The sequence below is a fragment of the Lissotriton vulgaris genome, chromosome 2_1, assembly GCF_964263255.1.
Source record: "Lissotriton vulgaris chromosome 2_1, aLisVul1.2, whole genome shotgun sequence".
Classification (NCBI taxonomy): domain Eukaryota; kingdom Metazoa; phylum Chordata; class Amphibia; order Caudata; family Salamandridae; genus Lissotriton; species Lissotriton vulgaris.
The window spans coordinates 526,515,250-526,541,825 of NC_141687.1; the positions used below are offsets into that span (position 1 = coordinate 526,515,250).

Sequence of the window (26,576 nt, forward strand, 5' to 3'; positions counted from 1 at the left end):
CCCTTAGGCAGACGTCCATAAGCAATGAACAGTTGGTCGGACCTTCAGAAGGAGGCAGTTCTGGTAATGTAAAATTTAAGGCATCGTTTGATGTCCAAGGAATGCAATTGCTGCTCAGCCGGAGACTGTGGCTCAGCGAAGAAAGTTTTCAAGAACACCGGTTCATTTAGATGGAAGTCCGTAGGCACCTTAGGTAGGAAAGATGGGTTGGTGCGAAGCACCACGCCGTCAGGTTTGAATTGAAGATAAGGCAGTTTGATAGTAAAGGCGTGGAGGTCACTCACACGACGAGAGGAGGTCAGAGCGAGAGAAGAACAACCTTTCAGGTTAGGAACTTAATGTCCACCCTTTGGATGGGCTCAAATGGTGATTTCATAAGTTGCAACAAAACAACATTGAGATGCCACGGTGTAGGAGGGCGGCGAATAGGTGGGAACTTCCGGAAAAGCCCTTTGAAAAATTGGCGGATAGTTCTGGACGAGCAGAGGGAGGAAGAGCCATCTTGCCGGAAGCGAGAGATTGCAGCTAGGAAAGCTCTCAAGGAAGCATTTGAGAGTCCAGATTGAGCTAGACTCAAAAAGAATGGAAGAAGCTGCTCCGGGGTAGAATGGATTGGATGGACATTCGCTGCCATGCATCAATGACAAAATCTCTTCCACTTGAGTTTGTAAGTTTTGATGGTAGAAGGAGCCCTAGCATGAGCAAGGATCTCTCTGCAGTCTTGTGAGATATTTAAGTTTGTGAACTCAAGGTGCTCAGGTTCCATGCCGACAATTGTAGAGTGGATGGATCCGGATGGCAAACCTGGCCCCTGTCCATCGTTAGGAGGTCTGGACGAGGATGAAGAGGAATAGGCTCGCACTGGGACAGAAGGAGCAACTCCGAGAACCACGCCTGTCTGGGCCATCGAGGGGCGATCAATAGAATGTGGCATGGCTGCCTCCGCATCTTCCACAGCACCCGTGGTACTAACGGGATCGGCAGAAAGGCGTAAGCGAATAGATCGCACCAATCGATCAAAAGGGCATTCCTGCACGATCCGGGGTGGGGATACCAACTTGCGTAGGACGGGCATTTCCGATTCTCTGGTGACGCAAAGAGGTCTAGAGATGGGCGACCTCATCAGTGAAACACAAGATCCAGCGTCGGTTGATGCAGCTCCCATTCGTGTGTCGACGATGTGGACCTGCTGAGGGAGTCTGCCAGGATGTTTGAAACGCCCGGCAGATGCACCGCCATCAAGGTTATCTGATGACGGAGAGCCCAATTCCAAATCGACTGAGCCAGTCAAGACAAGCGTTGAGACTTGGTCCCTCCCGGTTTGTTCACATAGTGCATGCTGGTGGTATTGTCCGTTTGAACAAGCACTGACTTCCCTTCAACTACAGGAAGAAACGACTTGAGGGCCAGAAAGATCGCCATCAACTCTAGCCTGTTGATATGCCATGAGCTTTGGGGTGGAGACTATTTGCCCTTGATGGAGAGGCCTTGAAGATGAGCACCCCAGCTGTCCAGAGAGGCGTCTGTTGTGAGCGTGAGATCTGGCACGTTGACGAGGAAGGATGTTCCAGTCGCCAGGTTGGTCGGCTGTGCCCACCAGCACAGACCCTTTCTCATACAAACCGTAACGGCCACCAGGTCGCTGACAGATCCGGAGACCTGGCGCCACGGTACGTCCAGTTCCTCTTGAATGGGACGGGTCCGCAGTCTGCAATGTGGGATCCGTGCAATACAAGATGCCATCCCCAGAAATGACTTTAATGTCCGGACAGAAACGGACTACCTTGATCGAATTAGGGACACCAGGCGGAGGATTTTTTGCTGTCGTTCGTGTGAAATGAACGCCTTTGAAAGCATTGTGTCTAAGATCGCTCCCAAGAAATTCCTGGTTTGCGCTGGTGCAAACTGTGACTTGTCGACATTGATGGCCAAGCCGAGGGATTGTAACATATTTTGACAAAGACGAGTGTCTTGGCTCAGTTGATGGCGTGATTGAGACTTGAGGAGGCAATCGTCCAAGTATGGAAAAATTTGAACACCTCGGAAACTTAGGTGAGCCACCACAGGAGCCAACACCTTTGTGAACACCTGAGGGGCGGATCGGAGTCAGAAAGGCAACACCTTGAACTGATAATGTGTCTGCCCCACCCTGAAGCGCAGGTACTTTCGATGCTGTTGGAGAATCGGGACATGAAAATATGCGACCTGAAGTTCTATGGTGGTCATAAAATCCCCACTGGCCAGAAGACGCAGGATCTCCAGTAGCTTCAGCATGCGGAAAGATTGGCTCTTTATATATCTGTTGAGAGCCCTCAAATCTAGAATTGGTCACCAATCTCCCGTCTTCTTGAGTATGAGGAAGAAATGAGAGTAAAACCCCTCTCCTCTCTGAGACACTGAAACCACTTTGACTGCATCTTTCTGAACAAGAAGACGGACTTGATGGTAAAGTTCCTTGAGATGTGGAGGGGCCGGGCCAGACGGTGGAGTATGTGGCGGAATCTTGACTAACTCTAAGGTATGACCTTTTCGCACAATGTCCGAAACCCAGCGGTCCGAGGTGATGGAAGACCACTGAGAGTAAAACAGAGAGATTCGACCTCCAACACTTTGGGGATTACAAAAGTCATTGGCGTTTGGGAGTGGATCCCCGATAGGATGACTTTCCCCGATAGGGCTTTGAGGACTGTTGTCGAGTTGACTGCTGTTGGTTGGAAGAGTAACGTTGGTTGCTCTGATTGTAGGAGCGATATTGAGATTGCCCTCCTCGAAAAGTAGAAGTGCCGCGTCCGCGTGCACCCCGAAATGGCTGCTTCCGAAATTGCAAAGTGCCCAGTGATTTAGCCGTATCAGTGTTCTTCTTAATGGACTCTGGAGCTTAGTCTATGTTTGATCCAAACAGCGATTCACCATCATAAGGCATATCAAGGATCCTGGATTGAACCTCCTGCCAGAAAGAGGTGGCCTTCAACCAACCCTGGCGTCGTAAGGCAGCCGCACTAGCAAGCTGGCGGAAACCAGTGCCCGCAATATTGACTGCGCAATATCGACTGGGCAGTCAATCATCTCTTCAGATGCTCTGTCCATCCTGGAGGATTTGCAGAGAGTCTGCCTTAGAAACATCAGGGATGAGTTCGACTAGGGCGGCTGTCAGACCACATCTGCCGGTCGTAGCGGGCCAAGATGGCTAAGGCATTCGCCGCCCGTACTGTAGTGGAAGCCATGGTGGAGAATGTTCGTCCAATGGCGTCTAAGCGCCAACCTTCTCTATCTGGAGGTGAGGTGATTGGAGATGCTGGATTACCGGCCCGACGTTGTGCTGCCTGAGTTACAACCGAATCCGGCTTAGGGTGAGAGACCAGGCATGCTGGTGAACCAGCTGGGGCCTTCTATTTCTTCTCAAGGCGCGGCAGTTGGGCAGGTAACAAATTCAGAGCCTGCATGAGTTTAACTCCTTCCTTCCATATAAAGTTGATTATTGGAATTGTGTGGACTTGTTTGAAAGGCTGATTTTTAAAATCGTAGAGGAAACAGTCCTCCTCTCTCTGTGACCTTGGTAATTTAAAGCGCTGAGCCTCTCTATTCATCAACAGATGAAAACTGGCAATATCTACTGGAGGAGAATCCCCAGATTCTCCTGGCGAAGGGGAGGGCGTCTGCGCCTTGTAATCGTCCCATTCTGCCATGCAGGTTGCGGCATCATCATTATCTGTATCCTCGTGTACCTCACCGTCCTCCCGTTCTGGAATCGCCTCATCATCCGCATCCTTTGGATACACAGTTGTGTGAAACTTGACCGACGTTAGAACCTGGGGTGAAGGCGTCGGTGACAAAGTTGGCGGTGACAAAGTTGGCGGAACAGATGGCGGAGCAGTTGGCGGAACAGATGGCGGAGCTGTCGCAGGCGCAGCAGGTGATGGTCTAGGAGTACCTTGTGGCGTTGGTGGAAAACGCCGTTTGTAGTCGTCCAGCATATGCTGTAGATTTGAAATCAAAGACAAAGTAGCCATAGGAACTTGGATGAACTGTTCTTGTGTGAGACTCCTGGTCGCCGCCGTCACTGTCGGAGTCCTGACATTTGATAATTAGATCAGACAGGCTGTGGGCCGCTCCGAGTGTCAAACACAAAGGAGGCTGCTGATCCGGAGCAGATAACTGGAGGCATGGCCTTTGACGGCGATGGTGTGAAAGATCGGTGGCTACAGATGAAGAACCTGCAGAATGGTAAAGGCGCTAGAGGCAACGAGGCAAAGGAAGATGGTGCGTCGTTAACGTTATTGTCAATGGTGCTGAAACGGCCGTCGACTAAATGACTTTGATTAAAGCAATCGTCGACGGAGTAATCGTCGACGGAGTAATCGTCGACGGAGTAATCGTCGACGGAGTAATCGTCGACGGAAGTATTCTAGATGGCAAAGCCGTCGACGCAGGAGACACCCCCGTAGACTGAGCCTTCGTCGACTAGGCTTTAATCGACGGAGTCTTTGTCGACGACAAAGACTTCTTGGTGACTTTCGTCGACGATGCTGGTTTCTTCGTCGACGAGGTGATTGGAACCGTCGACTAGACGGTCTCAAAAGCCAATGAAACTCTCGTCGACTAAGGCCGTTGACGAGGTAAAAGCTGACGTCGTCAGTGTCGTCGTTGATGATGTAGATACTGCAGATCTAGTCGTCGGAACGCTCGTAGACGCTCCCGTCGACGACTAAGCATGTTTAGGTGTGGAAACAAGCTGTGAGGCAGCAGAAGACGCCTGGGAGCCGGGTCTCGTGGGCGCAGCAGTAGTAGGAGCTGGAGGGTACACCACAGAGGCCAAAGGTAGGGCCAGTTTCTGCTTCTTTAGAAAAGGAGAAGGCATATCCTGCACACTACCACGCTTAGAGGCTGCAGTGGACGGTCCAGAATGAAAACTCTCCGCATCAGAGAGAGCTGAATTCTTGTCTTTAGGAAGTTGGAGCCAAAGGTGGAGACGGGCCTCTCTGTCCTTTAGAGTCTTGCTAGAAAAGGTTCTACAAAACTTGCAGCTGCCAACTTCATGGTCAGGGTAGAGACAATAAATACATTTCTTGTGGGGGTCCTCTTTAAAAAGACGCAATTTCCCACAAGAAGAGCAAGGTCGGAATAAAGACTTCTTACTTGACATGATGAAAGTTCAGGAAACAAGAAGTAGAAAATTTGAGGGCTTGAGCTTCTGAGGAGAAGGTTCTAGAGGGTGCTGGCGCCTGATTGGCTGTAGTTTGGACTAACATAATGACAGTGATGTTACAAGTGTTTTCTCTCTCTATCATGTATACCTATGGAGGAATTGTTTTAGAGGTTTCAGTTATGTATTTACTTCTAATTTTTCTCACATACATATATTTGTAGCATTTATTGCTATTTTTATGTACCGTGGGACTCCCACTTCGACGACAGGGAATATTCAAGCATGTGAATCTATGAAAGACACCCCTAATACTGGAGAAGTATATCTGCGGAAACCTGGCAACATAAGGGGATTGCAAGTATTCAAACACTACTATGGTATGGGCCCTGGCGTAATCAGAGAGGCTATATCAGAGATCTTATATAATGAGTTTGCTTCCATAATTTGTCGCTGCACTACATGGCATCAAAGGGACAAGTGGATTCTGTTACAGGACAAGTAGATTTATGAAGTCACCTGCCCCATGGACAAGTAGATATTTTATTAAATTCCACACCCCTGCCTACAACCTTTTATGTCACAATTTGTACAGCAGGTCAGACAGCTCACTACACAAAATGCTGTTATTCTGCAGTCAGAGAAGAAAAAGTAATTGTAAACTGACCTCTGTCTCTGACTTGCTGTGCTATTGCAGGATCCGCTGTAGCTGATTGCTGCACTTAATTTCATTTGAGTGTCCCACTCGGTGCTTAATTTGAGCTGGTGGTTTCCGATGCTCAGCACTGGTGCTTGTGACAGTTTGTCACAAAATGACGCTGTCCGGCTAATTTAGAGATGACCACACTAGCAGTTAATTATTAATTCAATATACATTAAAAATTACTATTACCTGCCCCCCCAAGCCATTCTTATAGTTTTGGGGACCTGAAACAGTTCGAACTGTCACTCTTGTAGGAGTTTGATGGTTAGTAGTTGTGTTGTTGTTATCATTGGCAGCCTAGCAGGGGCAAAGTGTGGTGCAAGCTGTAGTGGCCTCCTGACAAGAGCCCTGGCACTTAATTATTTCCAAATTAAACACTGGTTCGTCCCACTTCAACTTTTCTAAATGATCAGAAGGGATCTTAATCCACTCCTAGCCAGGCAAAGCTCTTTAGTGGTGACCTTAAATGCCTACCAGACTGTCCCAACCTTCTGCACTGTCCCTTTATTAATTTTCAGAAAATTGAAGTATTTCCTGCCTCCGTTCCAATGCAAACAGGGCATCCAGTAGAGTAAGTGAGGAAGGATGCCAATTGGAGCCTAGTGGGGAGGCGATAGTAAGTTTATGTAGGACGTGAGAGCTATCCGAGAAGGTGTGTGCCAGATGTCTGACCTCCTGTACCCACAGCCCCACTCCCTTGGAGACCAACCAGTAATCCAAATGGGACTAACTCCCATGTGTTCCTGAATGACAGGTGCCCTCTTTTTCAAGGGGGCGAAAGATACGCCAGATATCCCGGAGGTCGTGGTGCTGTGTCACGGGAGCTAGGCAGAACATGCCAACGGTCCAGATTCTCATTGAGAGAACATTTAAAATTGCCACCCCAGATCAAAAGGGAAGGCCCCGTAGGAGCAATCTGGCCCCACATACGATCAAAGAAATCTGGGTCATCCGTATTGGGCCCACAGCAATTGGCCATGGTGATAGTATGTGACATTAGTCTGTCCCATGTAATTACATATCTGCCCTAGTCATCAACCGGTGATGCCTGTGATGTTAACAGTACCCCTTGTCTCACTAGGAGCGCCATACTTCTGTTGTAAGTGGAGTATGAAGAGAATACCTATAAGCTGCAGGGGTGGGATGCATGTGCAATTAGGTGCGTGTCCTGCTTGAGTGCCACACTGACCCCATTTCTCTCCAAGTAGGTTATTATATATCTGCGTTTACGAGGGTCACTCAGGTCTCAAACATTCCAGGTGATGCATGTGTAGGACGTGCGCAAAGTGCCTGGGGTAATACTTGACTCACTAGTCAGGCCAGTTGCAGGATGAAATGGCATCTGGTAGGTGTGATGGGCGGCTGATATGTAAGTCGCTTATTACAAAGGCAGGGAGGGTGCCAATGGGGACACTCATGTCGCATTAACAATTCCCAACCCTAACAGCCCAATCCCTCCACAGAGTTGAACCCTCCCACCCAAAAAAAACAATATAAAAATTAAGAAAACTAAACATTTTAGAATCCATGCGGAAAGTGACCGGGAATAACCTGTGGAACACAACCAGTGAGATGGCAGAAGCTTCTTTGATGTAGTGAAGAATTTGGGGGTAAAGATGAACCAGTTCCCAACCTTGCGTTTAGGGTGGGCAAGTCTGTGTCATTGAAACAGGTGAGGGAACATAAGTGCATGGTGCCTAGCGTCTTCGGGGATGGGTAGGGGGTGGGGGCGGGGAGGAAGATTATCTTCACTTACCACACTGCAGTCAGGTCAAGGTCACTCTTGTGTAGTCCGGCGTGAAACAGCCAAGATGAAACTACTGAGCGAGCCTCACTGTGTTCCTTGACCGGCACTCTGCGTAGGAATTCAGACTCCTTTTGTGGGGTGGTGAAAATATGTTGTTTGACTTGCACAGTAATCCATAGATGAACCGGAGAGAGCATAGTGTATGGGATGGTGGCCTGCTGCAGACATTGTTTGATTGGAGTAAACTTGAGCTTTATGAAAATATAGTTCCACCAAAGCACATGTTAACAGTATTTCGGCTGCAGGAAACTGACCAGAGAAGCAGAGGAGGAACAAGCAGCGGTAAATAGAGGATAAGTAAGTGGCTCGCACAGGAACCAATGACAAGCCAGGAAAGGATGCAAGTCCCTTTTTACATTTATATTAAAAACAATAATTACCCAAGCACAGCATAGGCGAAACCTAAAAATAGTATCTGATCAAAACCACATTTAGAAAAAACAGCTGCCTTGTCAGTGCCGTTGTTGAACATGGAGTGGAAGGGAGCAATAGAAGAGCTGGAGGCAGGTAATAAAAGCTGAGTGGACGTGGAGGGTTGGGGTTAGCAATGACTGGATGGGAGAGTTGTACGACGAGTGTGTGGAAAGAGTAAGGATGTGAAGGTAGAAGTAGTGGAGAGGCAGAGGGCTTTAAAACGCATGCGCTTCCATGGATTGTTGAAAGCAAAAGAGTACTTCCCTGAATGTGAGCAGGGGAAGGATGCAAGTCATCAAGTCAAAAGGATGGTAACAAAGCTAATCTTTACGGAGGTGTCCTTGACTAAGAAGCAAGCAAATGCGATTGATGAGAAATCTAACTGATGATGAGCAATGGGCAAAGTCATTACTCCTAAACAACAAGAGAGGTAGGGTGTAGACACTCCTGTACCCCAATTCAATATATTCTCAACAACAAAGGAGTGACTTTAGTGAAAAAAGGAGTGATAATAAAATTAGAATCACAAGATAACGCTTCACTGTATGCTGCACGCGTGATCAATGCTCACATGCGTGCAGGGGATACAGTCAGGCAGTCTGAGAAGTCCCTAGGGTGGCCCGGGCGACAATCTTCAGTCAGAAGAGAGTCAAAGCGCTCTTTAGTCACCATCTAGTGGGAGGGGGGAAGACCTGAGTTCTTAGAAGGACCCTCACTCACCACTAGTTGGTGACATGCTTCATCATCGGGTCCCCGCTGGGGTGACCGAATGTCTCCCCAGCGTGCTACGACGCCTGATTACAGCGGAGCAGGATGTGGTGGGTGCAACAGTGCCCAAATTAGGAGTGACTAAACGTGATAGTGCAAGTGTATTAAACAATTAAAAAATGCAAAGGTTGTGCCCTTAAAAAATTTTAATAATGACCAACCCGCATTGATTAAAAACAAAGTGTGCGGACTCCCACGGTTCTTAGTTACGGAACCGGAGTCCTAAATCAGAAATAAAATTTGGTCGACATGTTTCAGCTGTTTAAGGTTGCATGTAGCTCAGCTTTCTTCAGGACCTACAACAAAAGTCCTCCGGTGGTATGCACGCTCTAAGGTGCACCCTCCCGTGAGGCTCTAAGTGTAAAAGATTTTTGAAAATTTCATCAAATTAACGGATGGAAAGACATTCCATCTCAACCACACTACCCACTCTGGTAGGGGTATAAAAAACGGGAACCTGTAAAAAGGAAGGGACAAGTACAAGACCACAAACACACAAACATGAAAGGAAAGGGTTAATTCCTTCTAAACATGGTCGTTTGCCAACATTAATTTCATGAGGGTTTGACCGTGGGTATCATACATCATAGGATCGAGCAATATGCCCATATTTCAAAAAGGAGACTGATAAGAGGGCATTACTCTCTATATGTGGGGACGAGCATTGTTTGGTGGACACGCTCTGTTTGCCGCTTCCTAACCTTCCTATGCTCACGCTGGGAATGGGGTTCTTTGGCCCCTTATATACGTGTGTGTGCATGTGTGAAATGAGATCAATTCTAAGAGAACAATTGCGTTTACATTCTTGTCACTGTGGTTTTTATTTCTTCACTGCCTCAGAATTGAGTGGCATATTGCTCGATCCTATTGAATCACGAGCATGCTCAGAACACGGACTCAGATACTGGGCTGGTTCTTCTAGCATATTCTTGGTGCACCTAATTAAGGAGCATAAGGCAGCACCTCGATCTGGGTGTCACATTAATTGTGTATGATACCCACGGTCAAACCCTCATGAAATTAATGTTGGCAAACGACCATGTTTAGAAGGAATTAACCCTTTCCTTTCATGTTTGTGTGTTTGTGGTCTTGTACTTGTCCCTTCCTTTTTACAGGTTCCCGTTTTTTATACCCCTACCAGAGTGGGTATTGTGGTTGAGATGGAATGTCTTTCCATCCGTTAATTTGATGAAATTTTCAAAAAATTTTTACACTTAGAGCCTCACGGGAGGGTGCACCTTAGAGCGTGCATACCACCGGAGGACTTTTGTTGTAGGTCCTGAAGAAAGCTGAGCTACATGCAACCTTAAACAGCTGAAACATGTCGACCAAATTTTATTTCTGATTTAGGACTCCGGTTCCGTAACTAAGAACCGTGGGAGTCCGCACACTTTGTTTTTAATCAATGCGGGTTGGTCATTATTAAAAATTTTTAAGGGCACAACCTTTGCATTTTTTAATTGTTTAATACACTTGCACTATCACGTTTAGTCACTCCTAATTTGGGCACTGTTGCACCCACCACATCCTGCTCCGCTGTAATCAGGCGTCGTAGCACGCTGGGGAGACATTCGGTCACCCCAGCGGGGACCCGATGATGAAGCATGTCACCAACTAGTGGTGAGTGAGGGTCCTTCTAAGAACTCAGGTCTTCCCCCCTCCCACTAGATGGTGACTAAAGAGCGCTTTGACTCTCTTCTGACTGAAGATTGTCGCCCGGGCCACCCTAGGGACTTCTCAGACTGCCTGACTGTATCCCCTGCACGCGTGTGAGCATTGATAACGCGTGCAGCATACAATGGGCAAAGTCCACTGAAATATTGGTATAAAACACAATAACTCTTTTGACGGAAGGCAGCTAACGCAATCTGGACGCACAACCTAAATGTGTACTCTTGATGTTTTTATTTTCTATTACAATAAACATGCACACAATTGAAAAACCTACATCCTGTAGATTTTTTAGGTCTCGCCTATGCAGCGCGCATGCATTGCATAGGAGAGAGACCTAATGCCATCGGCACAGCTTTGGGGGCAAAAACATGCACGCGTGCATTGCTTGCAATGGCAACGCGTGCACGTCTGGCGATTTCCTTGCTGGAGCGCGCGACGCCATATGGTCGCAATCATCGCGCCTTGCTGCACGCTCCCGCAAGGGAATCGCGCAGGCCCCCCTCCCCTGCTGCCGCTCGAGGCGCGCGCTCGTGCTGGTGTTGTTTAAGTTGTAGGTAGGCTGGACGTAGTTAGCCAAATGGGCACTAGAGCGGTTTACATGGGCACTGGACATTACACAAGGTCAGGTTTTTTTTCAAAGGTATATTGAGTGAGTTGCCCAGAATCACAGGAAGGTCAGCCGACGCCGGGACATGAACCTCGTTCCTCAGTCCACCGACATGTGTGGACTGTCGATACTCTTACTTTGTTTTCTATGCTAGGGCCAGTGACTGACTGATGTACACAAGACAAAAGCTGACCTTGCAAGGCAGGGCGCGCCTACAGTGAGAAGGGGCTAGTGAACGCATTTAATGAAAATGTACGTTCAGGGGTCTTTTGTTCTCGACTGTCTGTTAAGCGATTTTGTGGGATACCCACCTCTCTTCTATGATTGCTGCCTCGACAGTCTGGCTCCAAGGTCTTGTGTGACTATGGCAAGCCTGCATTGGCCCTTATAACACCGTGTGGCCGAGCTGTGATTTTGAGTATATTGCGCACTCATAAATTCAAGGCTGCGCATGCGCCGTTGGAAGTTGCCCTTGTCTCTTTCACGCAGGCCTTCGTTTTAGCTTTCACTGTGCCTGCTGGAGCCGCACTATTGCAAATCCTCATTGGCTTCTGGAGCCTGTAACTTTTTTAATCATACCAATGTGGTTCTTGTCTGACAACCCAGCTGCATTACTTGCTGTCTGTTAATATTTGCATTCCATCCTTCTGTGGAAGCCAAATGGAATGGGCGGGGGACTTGGCCTCAAATGCGTAAGTGATTGACAGCGGAGTCCAGGGCGGATACATTTACAGCGTCTCTCTTGGATTAAAACCCACTGCCTCTGTTTCTGATCCAAACCCAAATGAGCACATGCTCTTGGAGGCTCTGGGGCTGAGTGACATCTGGTCCTCAGTGTGAGAAAATGCTGCTCTTGCCTTTGACCTTCCACGTCCCAGGGCATCTTTAACTAGCAGACCAGAATAAAAGTCTGTGGCTTTCCAACGTTCTTAATCTCGTAAGGCTATAGTCGTAATTGTTTTGCAGCGTACATCTTTCTGGATTCACTATGCTGTGCATTATTCAGCGGTCTAGTGGTTGGGTCCGGAATTGTAGTCTTTTTTTTTTTTTTTTTTTTGTCATAGCCCAGGTGGACGTCGACGTCCCACCTTTTGGTGTCCCTCCGTGACGTCGGCATGCTTCCTGCGGAAGCTCCCACCCTTGGACGCCATCTTCAGATTCTTTTTTATGCCGTTGGGTCTGGATCGTTCCCGAGAGGCTCCAGAGTTTTGGACGGGAAAAGACACAGGTGTCGCATTTTGCAGGAAAAGACTGAGAAGACGACAAGGAAAGACATATAGAAGCCGGGACGACGAAGAAGGAGAACTTCGACGTCCAACGGAGAATGCGCATACAGGGGGCCCCCTGAGCGCGAGAAATAGACAACACCCCTTTCAAATTCTGCCGTAACTGCTACCACAAGTACGCGCAGAAGGACCAGTACCCGGTTTGCATCCTCTGCTTACAGTTCGACCACGAGAGCAAGGACTGTAACGCTTGCTCTGCCTTCACTTTGAAGACTCTCCGCATCAGAGAGCGACAGAGAAGGGCCAACTACACCATGCAGGGGAAAGGCCAACCACTGTACCTTCGAGACCTGGGACTCTCGACCGACGAAGACGACCACATCGCTGGAGAAGACGACGGCTACACGGTCGTAGAGACCGATAAGAAAACTTCTAAAGAGGTAGGAGAGTCGTCGACCCCAAAAGCCCCGACAGACCAGTGAAGGTCTGAATCAGACTCTCGAAAAACTGAGTCGAAGTCCTCAAAGGGAGCGCTGGCGCCGAAAACTTCGTCGGCCGCAGCTGCATCCAAGGACAGAGAGCCCAGCGGATCCTTCGAGAAGGACTCCCAGACGGCGTAGACCGCCAAAAAGCCAAGGTCGTCGAAGCACGTCCCTGAAAAGGAACGTTCAACTTCGAAAGAGAAGGCCCCAAAGGCGCCGAAATACACGGCAAAGAGACCAGCTGAACAGTCTGGTGCCGAACAGGCCGCCGAACTGGAAAGGAATAAGACTGCTCAAGACCGAAATGGATAGCATCCTACAAAGAAAGAAGGAGTTCGACGAACGACTCAAACAGTTCACGATTCCGTCGAAAGCACCAACGGTTATCGTCGAAGAAGAAGAAGAAGAAGAAGAGGAGGAGGACTTTGAGGCTGAAGAGCCGCAGAAAAGCCTCGAAACTCTAGAACATCAAGAGGATGAAGACTTTTACTATGATGAGGGTGATGACGACCAGAGGACGATCCTCTGGTCGGCCTCCTCGGGGACGCAGGACCTGGAATGGCAGGACCTCGACACCGAAAGTCCAGAAGAGGGCGTAGACACGTACCCTTCAAGGCCTTCGCCGCCAGACGACATTGGGGCGTACAATATGGTGATCAAGAACGCAGCAACAGTGTTTACAGTCAAACTTGACGTAGAGAAACAAAAGTCTGACTTCCCATTGGAGACTCTACTCCCCACGCAGATCAAGAGCCAGTATCTCCCAATGCTTAAAAGTGTCATGGCTCAGGGGAAGGAGGCTTTCAAGGAACCGGCGACATGCAGGTCCGTTACGCCGAGGACGGAGAAGAAATACAAACACTCCACGAAAGATCCCCCGTACATCAGAGGGACAGTCCTGGCGGACTCTATTATCACGGCGACCGCAAGGAGAAGGGCAAATGTGCCGACGACATCAGGGCCACCGCCCGACAAGGAAAGCAGGAAGATGGACCTGACTGGGAGAAAGATAGAAAGGAATGCAGCAATGCATTGGCGCATGGCGAGCTCAAACGCTCTACTGAATAGGCACCAGTACTAAATCCTGGACCAAATTGGGCAGCTGACGAAGCACCTCCCACAAGAGTACCAACATAGAGCCTCACACCTCGTGGAGGAGGGGAAGAATGTGGCGAACGCTTGCCTCAAAACAGCCTTTGATGGAGCAGACACATCCAGCAGGCTGATTATGTTGGGAATCACTGAAAGAAGGCAAGCCTGGCTCAGGATCTCAGGTTTCAAACAATAGGTTCAGCACAACATTCTTAGCACCCCATTCAATGGGGAGACACAGTTTGGAGCGCCGGTGGATGACCAACTCACCCAGCTCAAAAGGGAAAACGACACAGCAAGGTCCATGTGGGCTTTACGATTCAGAATGAAGAAGGGTGTACCCCTTCACGGAGACCGAACGGAAGGGGGGGGGGAAACCAGTCAGGAACGTCGCACCAGACCTTCCAGTAGTCCAACCAGGGAGATAACCAGGCACAGCAGGGACACCAAAAACAAACCTGGCACAACCAGCAAAGGGGCCACTCCTTTCGCGGGAGAGGAAACGGACGTGGCCAGAATGAGAGGAGGCCATCAAGCCACCTGTAAGTGACGCCGTCACACAGTATGTGCCCACCCGCACAACGCCTCCCAGGGTGGAGCACAAGAGGAGCAACACAGGGTTACACGGACCAAATACCATGAAACATGTAACACCAGTAGGCGGTAGGCTAAGTCACTTCTTCAGAGAGTGGAAGAAGATAACATCAGACAAGTGGATAGTGAACATTATACAGTTCGGATACTGTATAGAACTGGAACGGACACCGCCAAACTAAGACCAAAAAAGAGTGCAGTCAGGAAAAGAACTGGGACTGCTTCAAAGGGAGGCGGAGGAACTGCTCCAAAAGGAGGCCATCGAACCAGTACCGGAACAAGGGAGTGTACTCCACCTACTTCCTGGTACCAAAAGTGGACGAAACACTAAGACCCATCCTGGACCTCAGGTTCCTGAACAAATACATAAAGACACAAAAGTTCAAAATGACTTCTCTACAGGAGGTCATTCCCCAGATAGGGGAGGGAGATTTCATGGCCACCATAGACCTCAAAGACTCCTACCTGCACATCCCGATGAACAGGCGGCATAAACATCTGCTCAGATTTACCATCAACAAACATCACTACCAGTTCACAGCCCTAGCATTCGGACTAAAACCCGCACCAAGGGTCTTCACCAAGTGCCTCGCAGCAGTGGCAGCGCACCTGAGAAGGGAAGGGATCCATGTATACCCTTACCTGGATGACTGGCTAATAAAGGCAAATTCACACAGGACGTGTAAGGAACATGCCCAGCGCGTGACAAAGATTTTGATGGACCGGGTTTCTCCATTTACTGGGGGAAATCCTTTATGGAACTAGAGCAAGTGAAAGTCTTCTTAGGGGCTCAGATCAACACCATACAGAGCAAGGTGTTCCCCAGCAACAAGAGGACGACGCAGGTGCTACTGAAGGAGACGCGCCTCTACCAGAAGGGGCGAGCTCTGACAGTGAAGACAGCGAGCAAGGTCATGGGCATGATAGCCTCATGCATACATCTAGTACCAAATGCACACCTCCACATGAGACCATTCCAAGAATGGCTGCAAGAACAATGGTAACAAGCTACAGGGAGTTGCGAAGATCTAGTGGTTGTAACGCACGCAGTGCAGGAGGAGATGTCGTGGTGGAACATGGAGAACGTAACAAAGGGAAAGCCTCTAACCCCACCGACCCCAACGGTGACCATCACCACAGACTCATCCCAGAAGGGATGGGGAGCGCACATGAGCAAGCTCAGGGTGAGGGGTCTGTGAACTCCAGCGGATGTGGTCACACATCAACTACCTAGAAATGAAGACCGTGTTCCTCACCCTGAAAGCCTTCTAGACAAAATTGTACAGCAAGAGAGTGTTGATCCAGACGGACAACATGACGACTATGTTCTACATCAACAAGCAGGGAGGAACGCAATCTCCGCCGCTATCGAACCTAGCGCAGGAGATATGGAGATGGGCCATCCCACTAAAGATAGACCTGCTAGCCATACACCTACCAGGGAAAGACAATGTGGAGGCAGACTGGCTCAGCAGACAGACATCGGCGTCCCACAAGTGGGAGCTCAATGCACAGGAAATGCTAAGGCTATTCAGAAGGTGGGGAACACAGACTATAGACCGATTTGCAACACACCAGAATGCAAAATGCCAAAGCTTTGCCTCCAGGCAACCAGGGGAAGGTTCCCTGGGGAATGCCCTATGGATAAGCTGTTCAAGGACATTTGCTTACGCTCTCCCCCCCACTCCCCCCCGATACCCCCTGATACACAGAGTACTCAACAAGTGCAGGACCAGCAACATGACTCTGATCCTGGTGGCACCACAATGGGCCAGGCAGACATAGTACTCACAGATAATGGAAATGGCACAAGGTGCACCCCAGAAGTTCGGGAGAAGAAAAGACCTCCTGTCCATGCAAAACGTAGAGGTACTACACCCAGAACCAGAGAGCCTCAGCCTAGCAGCATGGCTCCTGAAGACATAGAGTTAACGCACCTGAGGTTACCGGAGAGCACCCTACGGGTACTGCGAGAGGCAAGGAGGCCTAGCACACAAAGGTGCTATTTGACGAAATGGGCAAGGTTCACACAATGGTGCAGCAAGAAGCTACAGAGAAAGATGACCAGGGAGTCAACAGTGCTAAGGTACCTCACGCACCTGCTGAAGGCAAAGCTAAGCTCATCCTCGCTGAGAGTACACCTGGCAGCAATTGTGGCCTACACAAGAGGAGAGACTGGAAAGAGTTTCTTTACCTCACAGATAGTAACGAGATTCATGGAAGGGGCAAAAAGGATCGTGCCTCCTAAGAGGATGCCCCCACCAGCATAGAACCGTAATCTAGTCCTGACAGAGCTCATGAAGGCGCCTTTTGAACCGATTCATAAGGCTTCCCTGCAAATGCTAACAATGAAAACAGCCTTCTTGGTGGCTATCGCCTCCCTCTGAAGGGTGAGCGAACTACAGGCGCTAACTCTACAAGAACCCTACATCCAAATTCACAATGATAGGGTGGTGATGAGAACGGACCCACACTTCATGCCAAAGGTGGTGTCGAGGTTTCACATCAACCAAACAGTTCAAATACCAAGTTTCTTTCAAAAACCAACCACAAGCGCAGAGAGAGCACTCCACACTCTGGACGCTAGAAGGGCAGTAATGCACTACATAGAAAGAACAAAGGAACACAGGAAGACAAAACAGTTCTTTGTGTCCTTCGCAAGCAGTTTCCTGGGTAGACCAGTAACAAAGGGGACCATTGCACGATGGATCGCACAAACTGTTCAATTCTGCCACAAACAAACTGACCAAGAGCTTGCGGAGGGGGCGCGTGCCCACTCAGCTAGGAAAAAGGGAGCTATGATAGCCTTCCTGGCTAACACACCCATTCAAGACATTTGCCTGGCGGCAACATGGGCTTCAGTGCACACGTTCACTAAGCACTACTGTGTGGATATACAAATGAACAAGGAAGCACAAGTAGGACTGTCACGGGTCCAGCAAGCAGGAGCCGATTACACCCAAAGACTGGTGGTCCGCCACCCCCCTTTTACCATGCACCCTTTCCCCACAGCCGCAAGCCTGCACTTGGTACGAGAACCCCGAGGACCCCGAGCGTGATTGGCCAGACGAGGATGCCGTGTTTGGCTCCTTTAAGGAACTGGATTAGGAATACAAGACTCCGCCCCTCGCAAGCGTGGTGACGTCAAAAGGCGGAAGTTCCAGCAAGAAGACGGACAGCGATTCCCTGGAGGAGACTAACATCGAGGAGGAAGGAGGACTGTTTCGAGCGGAGAGAGAGAGTGAGAACGACAAGCCAGGAGGCCAACGGTCGGACGCTTCGCCCTGCCACGTGCTCACGGGAGGAGCGTGGCTTCGAGAGGTACGGGGCCGGGTCGCGGGTTGGGAGGCGGAGGCAGCCCCCGGTGTGAACCCTGTATGCGACTTTCCCTACCTGAGCACGAGCACTCCTCAGCACGCCCTTTTTTGTAAAACTGAGCACGCTACACGGTCTGTGTATCCTCGCTCCCGGCCCTTACCACAATTCCCAGAGATCTGTGCCTGACCCGTGTTTATCCTTTCTTTTACGGTACCCGACGAGAGTTCCTCGGAGAAGAGACGTCCCCTCCTGGAAGAAGACCACCAGGACCCCAAAGCATCCTGAAGACCTCCCCTGAAAAGACTGAGTTCCCCCCATCTTTTGTTTAATGAAAAAAACATACATTCCAATAAAGCCTTCACTAAAACCCTTATTGAAGGCACCAGTGTTTCTGTTCACTCCGCCCACTCCCCTTCCGGTGGCCGAGAATCCTTCCAACCCGGCACCCCCGGGACAAGGACAAAAAGTGATTCAACAGCCAACGCTTATCTTCCACCCAGCCGCCACAAAAGTAACAAACCGCTACAAATCTATGCACAATAGTGAACCCAGAAAGTTTCACGCTGCAAAATGAATAGTTTCTTACCTGTCGGTGTAGTTTTGCAGCTTGAAGATCTTTCTGGATTCACTAGCGCACCCACCCACCTCCGCAAGAAAGATGAGGCTGGAGAAACAGGTGGTAAAAGACAAGGTCAATACTGAAACGGATACCTTAAACGATAAAGCGGATTAAATAACTTACTTGAACATTGCCAAGGATTCGCAAAAACACAAAACGAGAAAAAAAGAATCCGAACATGGCGCCCAAGGGTGGGAGCTTCCGCAGGAAGCGTGCCAACGTCACGGAAGGACACCAAAAGGTGGGACGTCGACACCCACCTGGGCTACGAAAACAAAAACAAAGAAAAGACTACGATTCCAGACCCAACCACTAGACCGCGGAATAATGCACAGCATAGTGAATCTAGAAAGATCTTCAAGCTGCAAAACTACACCGACAGGTAAGAAACTATTCGTTATTTAGTACTTATGTAGGCCACAAACTTCCAGTAGTATGGCGTCACAGCACCTTTTCATTGAAAAGGGTGTAGCTTTCCAAACATTTTCGTTGCAGGTCATAGCGTGAGCGAGTTTCAGGGAAAGTGTGCTGTCCACTTATTTGAGTGTGCCAGTTTGAATGAGTTGTGAGTTAGTAGGTCTGGACTACACACAGCTCCTCTGTGGCTCCTCCTGCTGCTTCCACTGCATGTCTGCTGCACTCGTTCTGGGGAAGATGCCTCTTGGAAGTTTGAGGTCCAGCTCTGTGGCTCTCTCTGATTGTGCACCTTGGCAGCTGTCCTACTTCAACTGGGCCCATTATGCCCAGCAAAAAATGTCAGAACGAAGTGTCACACCTCCACGCCCCTCGGATTTTTCTTCTTCATCGAGGCCAGTGATGTGTACCCTGGGTCCAGGCGGGCTGGATCTATGCTAATTCCCTCTGCCATTGTAATCATTGAGTTGTATCTGCCCTTTCTCATTTCTAGTTTGACATTTGAAGTGGTCCTTTAGGCATGTGGTAGAAATGTTAACTGAATGTCAGGTTTAGTACTTTTATATCCTGTTTTTATGCATTCTGGGACTTGTAGTCCTGCGTTTATAATAGCAAAATACATTTGTAAGTAGCAGATTCCTAAGTAGAAAACAGTCTCCAGGTAAGTTATGGATAGCCTGCTTTGTGTATTTGTGTATCATGCACACAGCCTATCCCTGAGCCTACAATCCTTCAGCCATTTTTGTAAGACTTCATCCTCAATTAAAGCAGATGACGAGCCTCAATATTTAGGGTTGTCTTACACAGCGACAGAAATTTCTCTAGCAGAGTGGCTTTTCAAACCATGGTAGAGAAGTACTTTGATAAGTTCTCCAGTGTTCGTCAACGCTAGTAAGCAGTTTGATTCAGTTGATATATGCCTTTATACAGATTTAAATAATAATGTTTTTTTGTCGGTGTAAATTTTAATTCAGTAAGGTAAATCCAGTGAAGATTCGTCATAAAATCTTTATTCGGCATAAAATCTTTATTCGGCATGTAAAAACAACCATTAAAGAACAAGATAACACAGCAAAAGTTACAGTGCAAATATAAAACACATGCGTAACATTTAAATCAGTAAAATATTTAATTACCAAACATCAATAGGACAAGTTAAAAAAAAGAGGTGATAGCATAGAAGTACATGGTAATTAGGGAGCAACTTCAAATACATAAGAGCAGGAAGTACTTGGATAAAAGTCAAGGTGCTTTGCAGAAAAACAATAAACTGCCTTCTTGGCACACTAAAATATTTGCAAAACATAACGTGTAAAGTGTCCTGCGGGTACCTATTGTCCCAACAGCAAGGCAACATGGAGCAAGAGTGAGCTCACCCACTCGGTAATGCCAAGAGATGGTTCAGCAAGTTATTGAACCTAGCCAAGACAAATCTGTCCCTCATATCATGTACCTGAGCAAGGTACGGCTCCACGTCATGTAAGGCCCAGTACTGTTTTCAAGAGCTTATGTCCCCTCGCCTGTTCTCTGTCCAACGATACGCGCTAAAAAAAGACAAGCATTGGCATAGCCAAAAGGTCTCGCCTTTGGGACCTTATAAGTGTTTAGCCATGCAACAGTTGATGTTGTTGCACCAAGGATATTGTGCTGCATAACTAAATACTTATAAAGTCCCAAAAGCAAGAGCTATAGGCTATGCCAATGCTTTTTTTTTCAAGCCTATACTTTTTTAGGTTTTACAAAAGAAATGCTCATAGCTTTTGCACCTCCTCAGTTATCAGTGCTTCTGTTGGAGCATCTTTTTTCACCCATGCTATATTTTAAACTTTTGCTTTCTCAAAGCATCGGTTTCCGTGCCATTAAGGTGTAGCCATCTAATCCAGAAAATGATGCGTTCAAATCCTGATACCTGCCTGCTCATTCCTAGATGTGCTGTCACTCCTGGTCGCCTGCCTCTTCTAACTGTTGCAAGTGCGGCCAATTCTGAAGTGTGGAGACAAGTTGCATTCAAAGTGGGGTAAGGGGAGGTTGTAAATTGAGCAGTGGTAAGAATATTGGGTCAGACAAATGAGGACGCTCGATTAGGACATGTCAGAGCAGCTGGTCAGAAAAGACTGCAATAAGAGAATGCATTTGAAAGACGATGTCAGTCATTTAAATTCAGCCTTGCAGATTGGTAATGGAAGCTATAAAAGTGAGTACAGCGTTGTAATAGCATGATTTTGCTTATGACTCTGCAGTTTAATTTCGAGCTGGTAATGATCTGCATTTGGTGTCTCCTAAAGTTCTTACTGTTTCCTACTCTGTTTTGTCGCTACGGACTTTTAGCAACATGTTACCCCAAAGACCGGTCTCATCCTGTTTTTTGGCTTACTTGAATGTGTACTTTCTGAATTGTAGTGCTGGGATTTAATCTTGATGAATAGATTTTAGCAAAAACAGATTTGGGTTTTGAATTTACTTAGCGCTGTAGGCGCCTTATTTTTGTTGAATCAAAGAAATCTTACAATAAATAGCCAGTTGTTTTTCATGTATTTGTTTTGTCATGCAAACATGCTGCCTCTTACCGATGATTTCAGAATGCGTTTGTGGGTAAAAACAGGTTGTGCCATTTACTTGGTAAATCAACAGAATGTCCAACCGTGGAAGTGTTTTACAGTTGCCTGATTTGCTTACCAATTTTCCGCTTGCAGAGTCTGTGGTGGCTTTTTGAACATGGGGAGGTAGTTTTTTCCTCTCGGCCAGGGTCCTACAGGATCCATGGCATTTGATGAAACTCTCTAACGGATACCTGGGAGTCTTGTATGGTACTGTTCTAGTTTTCAGTTTATGCCAGAGTTGTTGCACAGTCACTCGGTTTTTGCAGTTATTTTGGATCTTGATTTAAATTATAACTTTGCCTCTTTTATTCTTGTAACCAAGGATAAAACATTTGGGTTGAAGAACAAGAAAGGAGCCAAACAACAGAAGTTCATCAAAACAGTGACACACCAAGTAAAAACAGGAGGACCACAAGCTCCACGACAGGTAAGCTAAACAGTACTGCTTATAAAATTGGAATGTTGCCTCGCCCAACCATACTGAATAAAGCACACAAAATTATGATTTTCTTGGCTTAAGAAAAAAATGGTTAGAATTGATCCAGACGATCAAAGTCTCGTTTCTCTTAGTAGAGCAGGGATGAGAACTACTCCAAAAAGAGACCCCCCTGTGAAACCAGAATTTATAAAGGAGAAAGCTTTGGTTTTTTTTATAGTGAAAAGCTTCTCTTGCGTTTCAGTAGTGCACACAGCTGGCACTGCAAGGACTATTTCAGGACAAACTCTCACCGCACACATCCCTGGTTCAGTACGGACAGCAGCAGTACAACCTACATGTGTAGCGTTTTTCATGTGTGTTAAAATGTTTGTGGACTATGCACAGGTAATTGAAACTGAATTATAAAATCGTGTGTGTACACATACAATTCTGAAAGGGGTTTACGTGACCTTTCCAAAAAGACTAAAGCAATTAACAGGTTACTTTGCAGGTCGTTTGCTACTGACCTTTCAATTGTAATCCCAAAAACATTCCCAAAGAGTCAGGATTGTAGCCCATTCTCATTCATTGAACCGTGGGCATTTACCAACTTACCCTCAAAACAATATATTTTATTGCTCATTAGGTCACTGCCATATGTAAATTTTATATTCTGGGTTGTATAGTGTGAAAGGACCCTTGCGTGGTTATTCAACTTTATTATGCACTTGCCCTAGAAGTAACCAAACACTGGGAGTGTTATCCAGTCAGTTACTAATGTGTGAAGAGGGCATGATGGACGACATCGTCATAATGATAGTGTGTATGGGCCATAATGTACCTGCGTCTATAGTGCCTCACCACAGGCGTGCTAAATGATCCACCTGAATACCCTGATCGTCCCATTACTAGCAAAGCACCTTGAGGTGGCTCTCATCTCTTCAGTTCTCCTAAATCACTTTCTGCATAGTTGTGAGGTTGGTGGAGTCTTCCATATTGTTGAGCATATCAACCGTCTCAGAGGTAGCTATTTTTAGTTGCCCTCGTCCTATTTAGTGCTAGCCTTGCAGATTCAACCGTTCCCTGGAACATCTGCCTTAGTCCCCTGGGTGGCACAGCGAAGCGTGTGGACCCAGTGATGTTATATAAGTGTATAAAATGAGTGCTTTCGCCACATTTCTTCAATGTATTATTTGGGTCCTCACCCACAGGTACCACCTTTGGCCTGCTTCATCATTGGACCCACACCTACGTCACCTAGCGTGGGTAGGTAGGTGGGTGGGCTTTATGCTTTTGTAAGCGAGGGATTTTGTGAGTGAATTAAAATTGTCTCCAAGATCCTCAAATTATGGTTTAATTAGTAAAGTCTTGGGTAAGATTTTAAAACAGCGATATATCATTAGAATTTAATGGTCCTTGACATCAAGAGGTCGACATGTTTCAGCCGTTTCACTGCCCCTAGGGATCAATTTGCTTTCTTCATGACCAAATGTTTGCTGTATTCTTAAATCCCTGTGTGGTTGAACTTTCAACCCGTTTTATGCATTCATAAGTTTTAAAGAAGCATGTATGTAAAAATGCAGACCATACTCACGACACTTTCCTTGATCTGGTCGTGACTGAAAAGAGTAGATATCACAGTTCTGAACCTATAAGGCATTCCACTTTGAATGTCTTGTAGTCTAGGCACAATATCCCTAAAGTCCGGTACAGCATGCCAACAAATGTGTGAGTCAGCCCTCAATGCTTCGGATCTGATTTCTCAAAGTTACAAATATATATACAATTAAAAAGCACGCAAGACAAATGAAGAAATTGAAATCCAAATTAAAACTGACCGTGTACAGCATGCACATAGGTGATAATGTCAGTCTATCTACATAGCCTATATATTAATGAGGCATCATAGGATATTGCGGGAGGGGCGGTCCCTGTGGTCAAATGCAAAGGAAAGGAAAAAAACAAGTAGTTGGCTTACCAGTAGGCTCTGTAAAATGGTCCTGTTGGGCGTGTGGATTCAGAAGTTTGGGCAATTCATCAAGGGATCGCTTCCATTACATTCATACTCCACGCTTGCCATTTATTTTAGAACACTGCCGTAATGCACTCTACTGCCATTCCTAAAGCCTTTCCCCAAAGGCATGGCAGGGCAAGGAAGCAAGAAGAATTATCACACAGCTTTCCCACTCTTTAATGTGGTATTGTGTAAAGTAGCCACCTTCCATTGTGGTTCTGCCTGTCTCCCCACCCTGGTAAAAAATAAAGCAAGGCTTTGGATGTTGATGTAGTTGAATGTACTACATTAACAGCACTTTGCTACTGTTGAGCTCCAGAAGTAAATTGTTGAGGACTGGTAAACTGTAGCTTCTGTTAAAAACTCTGTGGTGCATTAAATTATGAGATTAGGTACAAAGATAGCAGTCGCGAGTTTGTTTGTGTTTAGATTTGAATCAACCCACTTTGCGGCAAAAAATATATTGTGGATAATTGGGGCTAGCGCTGGAAACTGCCCTAGTTTGTCTGTGGGGGGAATGTTGAAGTACATTGTAATTGGAGAGGTTTTGGTGGGTTTTGCTGCCATTCTTAAGCAGAGATGATATTAAACAACTGAATTCCTGCGACGTTGGAATACAGAATCAGTTGCTCACTTTTCCCAGAAGCACATTTGAGCTATCAATGGCAGGATACATATGTTTCTTTTAAAGCATTTTTTATTGTGCGTCGGCGTGATGAAAGGACACAGTGTTTATATTTGCACGTAGATTACCATTTTTAATGGTAGAAGTAATTCAACAAAATGAAAGGCAGAAGAGTAGGAGTGTTATGTCAGTTTCCCTCTGTCCATAGTGGCTGTGGTCCGTAAAACGCCCCTCCACTCACCCTCCCACTCCCATGATTAGTCGGATAATAAAATGGTCCTTAATGTTTAGAGTGCGTCAGAGAAGTAAGAGTCCATTGAGTTTATTAAAGGGGGCAAACTTTCTTTTCTTATCTTTGTTGCCATCTTTCTGGTCATCCTCTAGATTACTGTAGGGATTTTGTGTGCAGCTCTTCTGGGTGTGTGCTAGAATCTAGGCTTTAGATTTGGCACTTCTTATGCATGCAGAATTTATTGTGTTAGGGGGTTATAACGCTTCTCATGTTTCTTAACTTGTACCTCAACCCACTTTGTGGTAGGATAGTTCTCATTCAGTGTGAATGAAATCCTGGGCCTCACCGTTTAGACTATTAGCCGGCGTAATGAGTTGGTTAGCCTCAGAATCCATTCCAATCAACAGTATATATATATAATATATAGAGAGGAAGGAATGATTGGCTGGATGAATTTAGGGAATAGAGACTGCGTTTGTTATTCACATATTACTGGTGACCTCGTCAGATTTCTATGTGCTCTTTAGCAGTGCTTACTAGAGCTACCACTGCCCTCATTCTCTTTCATGCTGTACTTCTCCATTTCTTTTCTCCTGTTCTCCTTAAAGATGCTAAATGTTATTTCTCCTAATTCATTACTTGAAAATCTTGGAAAAACATCTTGCATAAGTGCCTAGTTCCCACCCACCTTAACCAGAACTCGTTGATCACTCAGCTGATAGCTTTACTGAATTGTGATCAGTACTTATGCTGGCAAACGTTTGCTCACAGCTGAACTTGTTCCTTGTAGTCAGTTGAAGAAAGGGAAAGGTGGGGCGAGACATGAGTTGAACGGTGGAGTTTGGGTACCATAAACCTCTATAATCTTTGCTCCTCCTGGAGTCTTTACCTTGCCTGGGCATTTCTTGCACAAAAGCAGGCAGCTGAGTGTTTGGTAGTGAAAACCGGACTGCTTTAATGGTGCTTTCAATCACCTCTTATCCATCAATTTTGGGACTCCAAATCTTATCTGAAGGATGAGATTGTTTCCTGTTCTCCTGAGGAAAGATGAAGACCATCCAAAAAATGCATTCACAGTGAATAACAATATGGTTTGAAGTTCATCTAGTCACCAAACATGTTCAGTAAGGTTTTCATCCTCAATACACAAGATCAAAATTAACTTTCATTTTTTCAACTTTACATTACTGTTCAGATGTCCAGTTTAATTACTGTACTGATGTTTATTTCTGGTTATTATATTAGGTTCTGCTGGTTGAGGGTGATAAAAAAACGAAGAAAGAAGACAAGAAAAAGGAGTTACAGGAGCTTAATGAGCTTTTCAAGCCTGTGGTAGTTGCCCAAAAAGTCAGTAAAGGTAAAACTCAAGTTACATTGTGTTCCTTGTTTGCTATAATATGAATTGTCTTGTTAAAGATCTATAAGAGAACACTAATGCTACTGAAGGAGAAATTACATATTTTACCTAGTGTTACGTTCAGAATTGCTGTAACATGGTTATATCAAATAATATAGGAGCTTGGAAGTTGGGGAGGGAGACATAAGAGTATTAAACAGTAGTAATGTAGCAGAACATGAGAAGGAGCTAATAAAGTCAAAGAGGTGGGTGAGAAGCTAAAGTTATATTCCTGCTACAATGATACCTCTGCTGGGAGAGATGCACAGTGGAGATGTAGAACTCCACTGTCTGCCTACCAAATGACAATGTGCTGGTACATGCTTCCCTTAGCTGTGTAGTAAAAGCTTGCTGGTTGGTCAGCTGGCAAGAGAGGGATTGGAGATCTTCCTCGGCTACTGAATCTATTGTCCCTATATCCTCTGGCCCA

General features: G+C 46.7%; 1 protein-coding gene across 1 annotated transcript in view; it reads left to right on the plus strand.

Moving 5' to 3' along the window:
* ZC3H15 (zinc finger CCCH-type containing 15) overlaps nucleotides 1-26,576 on the plus strand; it is a 283,862-nt gene that overhangs the window by 54,862 nt on the left and 202,424 nt on the right. Inside the window, exons 2-3 of the mRNA XM_086955460.1 lie at nucleotides 21,784-21,888; nucleotides 25,996-26,107. Coding sequence (XP_086811586.1) covers nucleotides 21,784-21,888; nucleotides 25,996-26,107 — 217 coding nt within the window. The remainder of the gene's footprint in view (nucleotides 1-21,783; nucleotides 21,889-25,995; nucleotides 26,108-26,576) is intronic.